Here is a 13,309-nt window from a genome sequence, read left to right as displayed (position 1 = left end):
TTTCCTGATAGTTAACTACCCCACCAGCCTAAGGGGAGAAATGGCCAATGAATGGAGAGGAACTTAGCCTTGGGCCTTATTTATCTCTTGGTTCCCTGTATAACTGAATAAAGTAACACCTGCAAATGAAACCAATGTTCCAGGGTGTTTTGGTGTCCTTCTTGAAGGAAAGGACCAGATTAGACATTTATTTTAAATATGCCATCCTGGGCTGGAGATGTAGGCCAGTTGGTAGAGTGTTTGCCTTGCAAGCACAAGGCCCTGGCCTCAATCCCCACCACTGCAAATAAATAAATAAATAAATAAATAAATAAATAAATAAGCAAGCCATCCTATGGCTTTTTCCACTTCTAGAATACAAGAGGCCTTTGGTTTGATCCCCAGCACAGTAAAATAAATGTTACTTTAGTGCTAGAATAAATACAATAGGGTCAGAGTCTGCTAAAAATATGGGTTAACTATTTATTTTTGGCCAGATCTTAGTTGGAAGAGCCCTGGAAACCAAGGCCTGGAGTTTTGAGAAGAGAGATGATTGGGCCTAACTGAACCTGCCATGAGAAAGGTGGTTTTAGCCTAGGGACAAGTGACCTGAAATTTACTCTCTGGTTTGCATATTTCATATTTTCCTGTACTACTGCACCCAATCAGTGATGCCAAAAGCCAAGTTGTGCTATGTCACTTTGTAGGGCACATCAATACAGCTATATCAGTAGACAGCTGGCATCAGTTCTGAGTGCTTGGTGCCCATACTCTACTAGTAATGCTATATATTGAGTATTACTTTTTTACCTACAGCCATGTCCTACTCAAGCCTGCTTCTCCCTTCCCAGAGAAGCCAGCTGCATGCTTACTAACCAATGACTCCTCTATCTTTGTCCTTTCCCTTCCATTCTTGTCCTTTCTTCTTCTCTTAGACTCTAAGCAGAAATGACGCAGTAGATGTTACATTTAGTCTTAAAGGGCTCTACGATGACACCAAAGCTTTCCTGGATGAAAACTTGGTGAGTGCAGGGGGTTGGAGCATGGGAGGGCAATGAATCCTATTGAATGATGTTAAGAATCTGTGCTTGGTTCAAGGGCACTAGCAATATGGGATCATTTGGAGCAGGTGCTTGCCTGGTGGTCTTTGCTGTGTCACCTGGGATTGTCACTGCTTGTATTACTTCATAGGTTATGTTAATCCATAGGGACTACCATACCCTTGAAAGAAAGTCCCTCCCTCTCCTTTGACAAATGTCTCCTGGGTTCAGACCAGGTGAATCAAAAGTAGGGTATTCTCATCATAGCTGATACAACTGCAGTAGAAAAGAGTGAGCTCTTCTGAGCTGCTCTGCATCTCTCAAGTTTCTATATATTTCTTTATAGAAAGAAAGAAGGCAACATGAAATAGTGGGAAAATTAGGGGGGCTCAGGGCTCAAATCCCAAATCTGCCACTTACTAGTTATATTCATTTCCAAAGCCTGCTATAACAAAGTACCAAGAACTGGGTGATGTAAAACAACAGAAACTTTTTGTCCCCCAATTCTGGAAGCTAGAAGTCTAAAATCAAGGTTTCAGGAGGGCTGTGCTCCCTTGAAACCTGTAGAAGATTCCTTCCTTGCCTCTTCCTAGCTTCTGGTGTTTTGCTGGCAATCTTTGATGTTCCTTAGCTTATAGATGCATCACTCCAATCTCTGTCTCTATCTTCACATAGCATTTTCCCTGCATGCCTCTGTCTTCATATGGCCATCTCCTGCTAAGGACCCTATTCATAATGGAATGGGGCTGACCCTATCCAGTATAACCTCAACCTAACAATTAATTGCATCTACAATTACCCTATTCCACATAGGGTACTAGGGTACTGGGACTTTAGACTCCAACATATCTTTGGTGGGTGGCCCAATTCAACTCATAATACTAGCTGTGCAAAGTGACTTTGCATCTCTGGGTCTTAGTTTTCATATCAACAGAATATGAAGTGTAATCCCTACTCTATATTGTTGTGTGGATCTAACAAATTATTTTATCCCAAGTGCCTGGCAGGGCCTGGCATGGAATAGTGGCTCAATAGATAGTATTTGTTAGTGAGAGGGAAAAGAGACTGACGCTCTGTTTGGGGGCTACAAGGCTAGATGCATGTTTCTCAGAACGCAAAGCCCATGGGCACACTTGATGAGCGTGCTCTAATGAGGCAAGCTATCATGACCACCCCACCTTGAGGTCAGCTGCTAAGGCCCTGAGGCAGCTGCTCTCCCTGCCTCTCATCTAATTAAGGTTTGTTTGAAGAAAGGCTTCTGAGTTGAAATTGCAAGACGTATATCCACTTTTTCTTTTCATTTGCACATCTAATTGGCACACTGCACAGGAGGCAGAGTGGCTAAGGCAATCAGGCCAGGATGTCCCAGCATCTAATCCCCAAGATAGGCTCTTTGAGCTTGAAACAACAGCAATAGGAGTACTTTTTACGTATAGGCAGAACGCAGTGTTCTTGCCAGTTTGGGCAGCAGGAAATATGGGATTTTGACCTCTCATTGCTACTTAGGCTTTCTTGAGGCTCATGACTTGACAGGTGGTCTATACCAACCTACAACCCAAAATGAGCAAACCATACCATGGGGTGGAGGCCTCCAAAAGATTTATAAGGCTCCCACTCCATAGGATTTGGTGAAGACCCACACACATATACACATATTCAAATGAGGCTAGAAGGCAGGCAGCAGTTAACTAAGAATGAATATGTATCTCCAGAAAGGTTATCATAGAGGTGGGATGAAGATAAGACTTGTTTCATTTTTGTGTTATTCCTTCCCTTGAAGAAGGAGGGAAGTAAGCTGTTCGGTATTGGCAATGGGATTGTGTTAGTCAGCTTTATGATGCTGTAACAAATACCTGAGATAATCAACATATAAAGAGAAGAGGTTCATTTTGGCTCACAGTTTGAAGGTTTCATGATCCATTGGCTCCACTGTTTGAGGACTGTGGCAATACAGCACATCATAGCAGGGAGTGTGTGGGAAGCAAAGATGCTTATTTCATGACCAGAAATGAAAGAGAGAGAGGAGTGGCTGGGATCTAACTATCCCCTTCAAGGGTGGATTCCACTATCCCTTTTAAAGGCATACCCCCAAAGACCAGACCTCCTATTAGTCCCCACCTATTAAAATGTCCACCGCTTCCCAACAGTGCCAAGCTGGAAACGAAGGCTTTAACACATGGGCCTTTGGTGGACATTCAGGGGATGTAGATTTGTTTACTTGTTTACTTTTTTATCAGAGCATTATAATTATACATACATTTTGACAAAATCATACATTTAGGGAATTTGATTTCAATTCCCATTCCCTCCTCCCTTTTCCTCCCCTGCCCCCTTTTTTCCTTCCCCCACTCTACTGATCTTCCTTTCAGTCCTTTAATAATTTACTTTTGACTGGTACTTCCTACATATACATGAAGGTGAAATTCCCTTTGCTACATTTATAAATGAATATAACATGGTTTTATTAAAGTTATTCCATATTTCTTCCCCCTTTCCCTTCCTTCCTCCCTCCCTCTCCTTCTACTCCTACTCCACTGGTCTTCCCTATATCTTTATGATACCTAATCCCAGCCCCACCACCTTCTTTTCCATATTTTGCAAAAAGTCTTTGCCAGCTACTCCTCTGACAGGGGATTAATACCCCAAATATATAAAGAACTCAAAAAGCTCAGTGCCAAAAATACAAAAAACCCAATCAATAAATGGGCAAAAGAACTAACCTGAAATTTCTCAAAAGAAGCACAAATGGCCAACAAATGTATGAAAAAAAATTCTCAACATCTCACTTCAGTCAGAATGGTAATTATCAAGAATACAAATAATCATAAATGCTGTTAAGGATGTAGGGGGAAAGGTACATTTGTACATTGTTAGTGGGATTGGAAATTAAGACAACCACTCTGGAAAGCGGTCTGCAGATTCCTCAAAAAACTAGAAATAGAACCATCATATGACCCACTATCCTACTCCTCAGTATTTATTCAAATGAACTAAAATCAGTATATTATAATGGTGCAGTCACTTCTATGTTTATAGCAGCACAATTCACAATAGTCAAATTATGGAATCAATTCAGATGCCTGTTAATAGATGAATGGATCAAGAAAAATAGCATATATACACAATGGAGTTTTATTCCCCCATAAAGAAGAATGAAATAATGGCATTTGCGGGTGAATTAATGGACATGAAGAAAATTGTGCTAAGTGAAATAAGGGTCAGAAAATCAAGGGTCAAATGTTTTCTTTCATATGCATATGTAGATTTTTAATAAAATTAATTCCACCCAACATTATTCCCACTTGCCCTTATTGGGCATATACTTTTCCTGTGCATCTGGGCCACTCTGTATTGTTGCAGTCATTAGATATAAAGCAAAAGAAGTTAGTTCTGAGCACTGTCTGGTCTCTTCCTTATATACTGTCCTAATTGGCCAGAACCCTGCCCATTCACTTACCATCTGTTTATGACAGCCAGCAAGACTCTACCTATGGCTAGGGCAGCAAGTGGCATGATGGCACATCATCAGCAGCTCAGGAGGTTGAGGCAGGAGGATCACAAGTTTAAAGCCAGCCTCAGCCACTTAGTGAGACCCTAAGCAAATTATTGAGACTCTGTCTCAAAATTATATATATATATATATATATATATATATATATATGGGTGAGGCTAACTTTTTAAGTGCCCTGGGTTCAATCCTTCATATCAAAAAAAAAAAATTAGATTGTACGGTGGGCAGAAGTGAGGTCAGGTTAGGTGAACGATGTAGGCTTAGCCTTGTCAGGGCTAAATATATCAGTGTGCTTCTGTGTCCCCAGCTCATTATCTACTGGAACATGAATGATCTCACTTGTATTGCTGATCTAGAATTTGAGCCTTCTAAGTTGGAAATGGTCTCAAAAGAATCTATTTTCTGTCTCCCATGTACTATATGGAATTCATCCTGGGGTTTTAGGGTTCACTATAAGCACCTGAGTTTGGTCTCCTGAGCCTATAGAGCAAATCATCCGAAACTCTTTTCTATTACCAAGAGCAAATAGCTACAACACAATCTGAGGAGGCAGACCCTCTGCCAGAAAGGGACAATTCAAGCCAGTCTCTCTCTAACCCACTCTCCCCGATTCATCAAATAGTTTTTAAATTACAGTAATCCTGTAATAAAGATTCCCCAATATCTGGACACCCCACATGTCCTTTCTGGTACAGTGTTATAGACTACTGAGTTAAACCAGTCTGGGTTCTGTCTAGCTATGTGATCTTGAGTGCTAAGCTTCTTTGAGTCTGCTTTCTCAACTATGAACTTAGAACAATGGTGCCTTGTAAAGTGTTATAAGATTATTGAGAAAGTGAAATGAAATAATTTATGCATAGTGCCTGGCACAGACTATGTGCTCAAAACTTGGCAGTTGTTATTTAAGAGGACACTGGGAGACTCCAGGAACTAGAAGTCAAGGGTAGGACCCTTGTCCTAGACCCTAAGTTGTAGGGGAAGAACTCAGCATTAGTCGATATTGAACAAAATGCCTTTGCTAGCCAAATTGAGCATACCCAACTGCAGGGAATGTTGTTTGGTTGTTTCCTGGATCTTCCTGGTGAGAAAGAAAAGAACTGATTGCAGTCCAAAGGAGATAAAAGTTGTCCCCCAGTGGTATCTTGGCCACTGGGAGTGGTATCTTGGTACCTGAGAGTACAGGAGAGGGCAAGAGTCTATGAAAGCAGGGTGCAAGGCACTGGCCATTCATTGTTTTTCCTCTCTATACTAGTTGAGAAATGCCGAGGGTGAGGCCACATTACAAACTGCCCTGGATGCCATGAATCAGGAGTTTGAAAAGCTATCAGAGATCGACTGGATGAACCCAATCCTGGTTCCAGAGGTGCGTAACATGGAAAATGAAAAATAGAGGGGTAAGGGATTCTTCCTTGGTGCCTTACCTTCCAGTGTGGGTCAGGACACAGTGGCTGATGCAGCAGGAGTCCAGTTGCAGCTTCCAGCTTCAGCTTTAATAGAGTTTCCTCCTACTCATCTCCTCACATTAAGTGAAAGAATGAGACAGCAAACATGAAAAATAAGGTGACCATAGGAAAATAACCAGAAAGAAGACTCACTCTGTAGCAAGACATGATCAGGAATAAGCAAGATTGTTGTTTTTCTCTATGTTGTTCTCGTGGCTGCAGATTCCCCCACCCTGCTCAGTTACCCATGCCCGGGCTGAACTTCATCTCTCATGTACTAGCATGGTCATACCAGTTGTTTCCAGACAACAACTGTTCTAAATGGTTGGTTCATACTGGAATTACAGTATGGCTAGTGTCCAGGCCATATTGGTAGGTAAATCTTCTTGCTGCTTCATATCCCTTCCCTCTGGGAGGCTAGCAGGCCCTCTCAGCACCTCTCCTTAGCAGGTATGTGGACTAAAAGGAAAGTGAACATGTTAGCACTAGTTACAATATAGTTGCAGGGATGCTGTCATGTTTTAACAACTCTGAATACTTTCCAAAGATTGAAAAATTGTCCTGTTTCATAAATCAAATGACCCATAAATGTTTACCTATCACAAGGTAAATTATTTTCTTTATGGTATGAAAGAGTTATCCTCAAAAATTCCCTACCATGGAAACATTCTTTTCAACCTGTTGAACCCTCTCTTCATTATATCTGTTTTCTGTCTCCATACACCAATTATATGCATGTGAGTAATATATAGAAACATGTTTGGTCTAGTACAGCATTCACAGTGCAATTTTGGAGGAAAAGTGTATACAAATTCTTGTCTTTTTTGTGGTGGTACTGGGGATTGAACACAGGAGCACTTAATCACTAAACCACATCCCTAGTCCTTTTTATTTTTATTTTTTAAATTTTGAGACAGGATCTCACTAAGTTGCTTAGGGTCTCACCAAGTTTCTGAGGCTGGCTTGGAACTTGCAATCCTCCTGCCTCAGCCTCTGGAGACACTGGGATTACAGGTATGCACTGCCACACCCAGATCCAAGTCATGTATTAAACAATTTAACAACTTTCTCTAATGACCCTAGAAATTTCTAAGGCTTTTTGTGACTGATGCTCTTGATCAGTAGCTCTCTGGGGAAGGAAATATACTGTTAAGACAGCAAAGGAAGTAAACTTTATTCTACATCCCATTCCATTATTACCCAGTTCAGCTATCTCTCACCAAACTTCTGAGATAGGCAAATGGATTCACTATTGAGAGAAATGAGACAAACACATCCCCTACACAGAGATCCCAATTTATATGTGAGCCTGCCTGGCCTGAGACATAATCTCTTTTCTGAGCTAAGTATTTCCATAGAATGAATGACACTCTAGTGAACAACCGAATGGATAGAAAGCCAGGAAGATGTTGCTTATTCACTAGACACCAAACTTGCTCAACGTAAGGCCACAGAAGGTTCATATGCACTTTTCTGGGGAAATAACAGGATGAGAGACAGTTATTCCCTGGGCTTCCTAAGACTTTGGATGAGGGGATATCCTTCCTTTCTGAACGGCAATACTGAAGGCCAGTGTATTTAACCAGGAGCAGTATTAGAGGAGGGAGGGTAAGTGTGAGCCAGAACAGGAAGAGAAAGAGGCCGGGTTGAAACTCTTCTCCTAGTGGAGGGGATTGAAGACACAAATAATCCCAAAAGGAAGATAATCCCAAAGCTTCTTGAGATGTGTTTGAATTTTCTGTCAACAAAGTTAACCTCAGGGGAAAAAATGTTAACATCAGAATGATGTTTTACTAAGACCAGTAGTAAAAGGAGAACACTAACTGGTGTAAGAGTATGGGGGACTGAGCAGGAATTAGAGCCTATATGATCTGTACAGCAGAAAACCCACATACTAAAAGCTTTGTTTAGAGAGCCTTCTACATGCTGGGCAGGCAAACAGGTGGCCTGGGAAGCAAGATATTCCTTATAAGAAGGTACTTGGCCAAGAAGTGAGTAGGCATTCATCAACTTCACATTTGCAGGAAGGAGCACCATTTTTTCTAATCCATGCAGAGGAGCCACATGTGATAACAGTAGCCCTGGGAACCTCACCCTTCCAATCTCTAGCTATGTGACCTCAAGTGACCTCTCTGAGCCTCTGCTTCCTCATTTCTAATATAAATATAAACAATCTTTGCCAGGTTGTTTGGAGACTTATATGAAAACATTTACTGAAGTATCTAGCAAGGCACCTGACTTTTTTTCTAATTAGTTATACATGACAGTAGACTGCATTTTGACATATCATACATAGATGGAGTATAACTTCTCACTCTTCTGGTTGTACATGATGTAGACTCACACTGGTCGCATAATCATATATGCACATAGGTCATAATGTCCAATCCGTTCTACTATCATTCCTACCCTCAGGACCCCTCCCCTCCCTTCACTCCTCTCTGTTTAATCCAGAGGTGCCTGACTCTTGGTAAAGATCCATTCCTTTCCTAGAGCATGTGACCAAGGTTGTCTCTCATACCTGGATAGAGAATAGAACCACCTGCATTCTGTAGCCATTCTTGTCCATCACCTGACCAGGCCCCTAGGAATTATTTCTGAACATTAAATGACTAACATTGTGACCTTCTCCTTGCTGTGATTTTCTAGGAAAAATCTTCAGATCCTGATAGTAGAAGCCTCAGGTTGAAAGTTAAGTTCCCCAAATTGGGAAAGAAGAAGCTAGAAGATGAAGACAAGCCTAAATCAGGTCAAAGATTTCATGGTTTTATTGGTAAGTCTCTTCTACAGGTATAGGAGTCATGAAGACTTCCCCAGCTGCCTGGGTACCTCCCAGGGACTGAAAGCCCCCATGAAAATTCAGAGGCATGGTGGTGCTGAGGCCAGCTTGGAGTCAAGATTATGTAATGCCAAGTAGTCTTTTAGACATGGTGTAGGTTAGAAAATGATATGGACACTGGCAAGGGAAGAACCTGAGAATGAATGTTGCCATGTAGCCTCTATAATACATATAGATCAAAAGAAAAATACCATCAGGCAGTAATTGTTCTGCTTGACCCATTCCTAAGAGTCAAGAACAGGTTTTATGACCTTTCTAAACACTTATTTTCCTTGTTATAGTAAGTTCCTGGAAATGCAAAATTTCTATATATTTCATTGTTTGAATTTTGGCTCCATTCCATCCTTCTTCACAATTGGTCCTAAGCATTGTTGAGATGTCACTGGAACTCAAAAGAAGGTTCTCTTCGAGTTATTTTTCAGTTGTGTCCATTCAATGATATCATGGTCTCACCTAAATGTGGAACCTTGGTAACCTGGATTTGAGAGATACAGCAGTAGCAGACATGGAAAAACATGGTTAGAGGAAAGCAATTTGTTTTGCTTTTTTGAGAATCTGAGAGTTTGCACAGAGGTCAAGAGAAATTCTCTTGGATCAAGCTGTATTTTCTCAGGTGTGGTATAACTGGTTTGATTCCCTAAGAATCTGCCAGTGAGAAGACCATGGCCTTTAAGAGTATTTCTGAAGACTTTGATGGAGTTGATAATAGTTTCATAGATTCATCCCACTTATGTTTGGCTCATATAGTATCTGCCGGTTTTCCCTGTGGTTCAGAAATAGTTGCTATAACAAGAGCAAACCAGTCTGTCTCCTAATGGACTCTGTTCTTTTGGGGGTTTATGCATTTTGGGCATCTGGCAAAGTACTAACCTCATAATTTCTATACTTATTTCTTCTCTGAAGGTAATTTGTGGCATCGCAGAAATCGTGAAGATGAAACAAAAGGTGACAATCCTCCAACACCATCAAGATCTCAACTGTAGCCCTTGAAAGTTGGAAGGAGAACTCACAACATTTAGGACTCTACAAAAACTCTCAAAACCTCAATACAGGCTGGACAAAATTATTTCAGAACAAACACGAGCACCACCAAGAAAGACCCTCTAATTCTTTATACTTACACATTTTTCCTGGACTTAATCAGGTCTCCTTAGAGGTTTACATTTTCTCATTAGCCAAAGATTCTTGTTCCGAGTTGTCTTGTTCAGTTCTCCTTCTTGTTGTGCATTTTGAGCAACTACAGTATTTTTGGGGATAATTGCTTCATGAATGGCCTGGGATCTATAAAGGAATCAAGGAAGTTCACCTCTTCATGGAGTCTGGGAATGGTTTCCTCTGACTAGCAGAGAAACTGTGGAAACTGATGAATGAATGAATGACAGACTCTAGGGAGATGAAGGGAAGGGGCAAGACAGCCAGGCCTGCTGGCTGTGTTTCTCCTTCAAACCCTGCCAACTGCAACTGGAAACTTCAGGAGATCCATTCTAGTAGGCTTCTTAAATTGAGAACTAGGTCCCAGGGTCTTGCCCACTTGCCTGTTACAATGACTATGTGAAATCTTTCCATATTGATGTAGGAACACACCTCTCTCTCTCTCTCTCTCTCTCTCTCTCTCTCTCTCTCTCTCTCTCTCTCTCTATCTCTTTCTCTCTGTCTCCTCTCTGCAAATCCTTTGTTTTTCCATGTGTGCTTGTATGTCTTTGCACATGTCCAGGTGGTGCTCTGGTGGCTGGGTGGGCCCATTGGTTGGAACTCACCACTCATGGCAACCGTATAGGCTCCCCTCCTACTGCCTTGATCCTAGCCTGCATGCCTCCACAGAGTGTTTGCCTGCATTCTTGCTGGATTTTTTAACTAAATGTTTTGCCGCTGTGCTGCAGTATAGATTATATAGAGACATAAAGATGTAAATATACATATATATATATATATATATTTTTAAGAACTGAAAATACAACTCGACCTCTAAGTGACCCTCTAATTTATTGTGCTAACCCAGGAATCCCACCCCACCACCCATTACCCTACACACACATACATCTCTACCAACTGCCCTAGTTCTTGGTGGAGCTTCTAATCTTTTGGTGCATTTTTAGCGTCTTAGAAGTAGCTGGGATCTACCTATAGCCCAGCTGATTCTGACGTCCCCTTAAAATTCTGAGCCAGGCCACAGAAAGGGGAACAAAAATATCAATGCCCTAGAGAAGGGGCTAAGCTGGCATGCTGCCTTTTTCGCTCTATTTGTCCTAGACTCTACATCAGCAACTGCCCCAACCTGTGCTGCCCCCTTCCCCATAAAAAGACTACATGGAGCAACTAGACCTTGAGCTCTGTGACTTAGATGTCTGAGCTATAGACTGTCTGACAATCTAGTCACAGACTAGGCCCTTCCATCTAGTCACAGACTAGGCCCTTCCCCACAAACTCTATCTTGGCCTGTATCTTCTAGACAGGCTGATGAGTCAGTCCCCAAACCACCTTCAAATCTTCCCATCTTGTCTCTTTCCCTGAGTACAGGGATTCAGTCATTGAGAGTGACCAGAAAGAACATGGGCCTGGGGAAATGAAGGCTAAAAGCTTCTGCTTCCCCATGGTTCTTTTTCCAAGTTTCTCAAAAAAATAAACTTGGCCTAGATTGCTCCAAATCCTAATTCAAAAATTTTTTTAAGTCTGTTCCCATTCACACAAATCTAATCAAATCCCGGTGCCCAGAGAGATTTTCTCTGCTCTGCCTCTCATCCCCTCACCACCCTAAATTCATACCTTCAGGTAAGTGTCCCTCCCCACTTATCAAGAGAAGTCCAGAAAACTGACTTCTCCCCACTTCTACCAACTTAGTGTGCTCAATTACCTGACTCAGTCCAACGGCTGGTTCATCGAGGTGCACAATCCAGACTCTAAGCACTGGTTCTCAACTTTAGAACTCCACCAGCCTAACCCACTGAAACCAGCCACCTGTGTTCCACCTCTGAAGGGGTGAGGAGAAAAACACTAACAAGGGGATAGTCCCCAAATGTCTGATTGCTGTGCCAAACAAACAAAAAAGTCCTAGCTCTACAACTAGAGAAGAAAGTCAATGGAAAATCATGACAGAAAACTAAAACCTATTGAAGCATCAGAATGTGTTGTATGTATTCAGGTGGAGAGTGTGTAGCTGCTGTGACACTGGCTTTGTCTGTGTCACCCTTTCTTCCCAGGAGGAGGGGTCAGATCAAATTGGAAGGGTCACTATTACAAGCCACCTTAGCTCCTCCTTGGCTGCACGAATTAACACCCGTGCACACACTTGCGGGGTTGAGAACCAAGTTGTACTTTTTGCAGAAGAGCCTTTTCACAAAGGGGAAATTTCTGAATGAGCAAAATTAAGGAAACAGAAGAATATACTGGGAAAGCGTAGCCTTATCTTGGCAGTGACTAAGAAGGGCTATGTCTTGTAATTATTTTTATCACTGATATTAGTCAACTGTAATAGGACTCCATCTCTTGTGCTTACTTTGCTGAAGTACTATAGGTCTTTGTACACTGTAATGCTGCTGTTGCTCTGTTTTACCATCTGGATTCCCTTTCATCCACCCTGTCCTCCCACCCTGAGTCAGAATGATATTGAATGAAACCACCAGGATTGAGGGCTAAAGCCAAATATGGAGAACTGATACATGATGGAGACCCAAGAGCAGGTATGACTTGCTAAATCACTCAGATTCCTCCTAAGTGGCTTAGTTAGTAGTTAGTGAGACAGCTTTGGGAGCACCTGTACTTGCATGTACTCACTTTGAAAAAAAGCAAGAAATGATCCATCTCTCAAGGGAAATGTCTTAGCTCCTGAGGGTATAAGCTCCTTTCAGGATGAGATTGTTAACCACTTGCAGGAACACAATTGCTCAGGTGGTGGGACCAGACACCAAATATGCATCTCGATTATGTTCAGAAATATTAGGAGCCAAAGCTCTGGGATTTGCTTTTATCTTTGGTAGCACTTTCTGAAAAATGTATTAGGTGGGTAATTCCTGGTGAGGAGAAGAGTAGTGGGGCAGACGGCCAATAGATTTGAGCTGTCACCAACTTCTGGTATTAATACTAAAAGTGTTCAGCAGCTATCCAAAAAAGGCCCTCTATAATAGGGCACAGAAATAGTAAGGAAGAAATTTTCAATTTAATAAAAAGTTCAACCAGATGAAACAGTTGGGATCAACATCAACTTCCCTCAAGACACAAATAGAAGAATTTTGGTTTCAAAAGAGATAGAAATAAATACCAAAGCTACCAAACCCATTCACACCATTCCATCCTATAAGGGACCTTGATTGACTATATGGTTTGTGGAATTGCATTTGTCTATTTGTATGTTAATCTGTAATCCATTGTGGTTTTCTGTGTTTTTTGTTTTCTCAGAGGCCCCTGCAAATAAGCAGCAGGGCCAGGGACTGGTTGGGGGAGGAAGCTGGGGTAGTCATGGAGTTAAAGGAAAAAGCAGAAATAAAAGGTCCATGAAGTGTGC

The 13,309-nt window shown here is 41.6% G+C and overlaps 1 protein-coding gene across 1 annotated transcript in view; it reads left to right on the top strand.

Moving 5' to 3' along the window:
* Positions 1 to 9,794, top strand: part of Dgkk (diacylglycerol kinase kappa) — a 132,697-nt gene extending 122,903 nt beyond the window's left edge. Inside the window, exons 25-28 of the mRNA XM_047537008.1 lie at positions 915 to 1,001; positions 5,783 to 5,893; positions 8,622 to 8,745; positions 9,715 to 9,794. Coding sequence (XP_047392964.1) covers positions 915 to 1,001; positions 5,783 to 5,893; positions 8,622 to 8,745; positions 9,715 to 9,794 — 402 coding nt within the window. The remainder of the gene's footprint in view (positions 1 to 914; positions 1,002 to 5,782; positions 5,894 to 8,621; positions 8,746 to 9,714) is intronic.
* The last annotated feature ends 3,515 nt before the right edge of the window (positions 9,795 to 13,309 follow it).

This window comes from Sciurus carolinensis, chromosome X (genome assembly GCF_902686445.1).
Source record: "Sciurus carolinensis chromosome X, mSciCar1.2, whole genome shotgun sequence".
Taxonomy (NCBI): Eukaryota; Metazoa; Chordata; class Mammalia; order Rodentia; family Sciuridae; genus Sciurus; species Sciurus carolinensis.
Note: the sequence above shows the minus strand (reverse complement) of the source record. Positions and strands in the feature narration are given on the sequence as shown.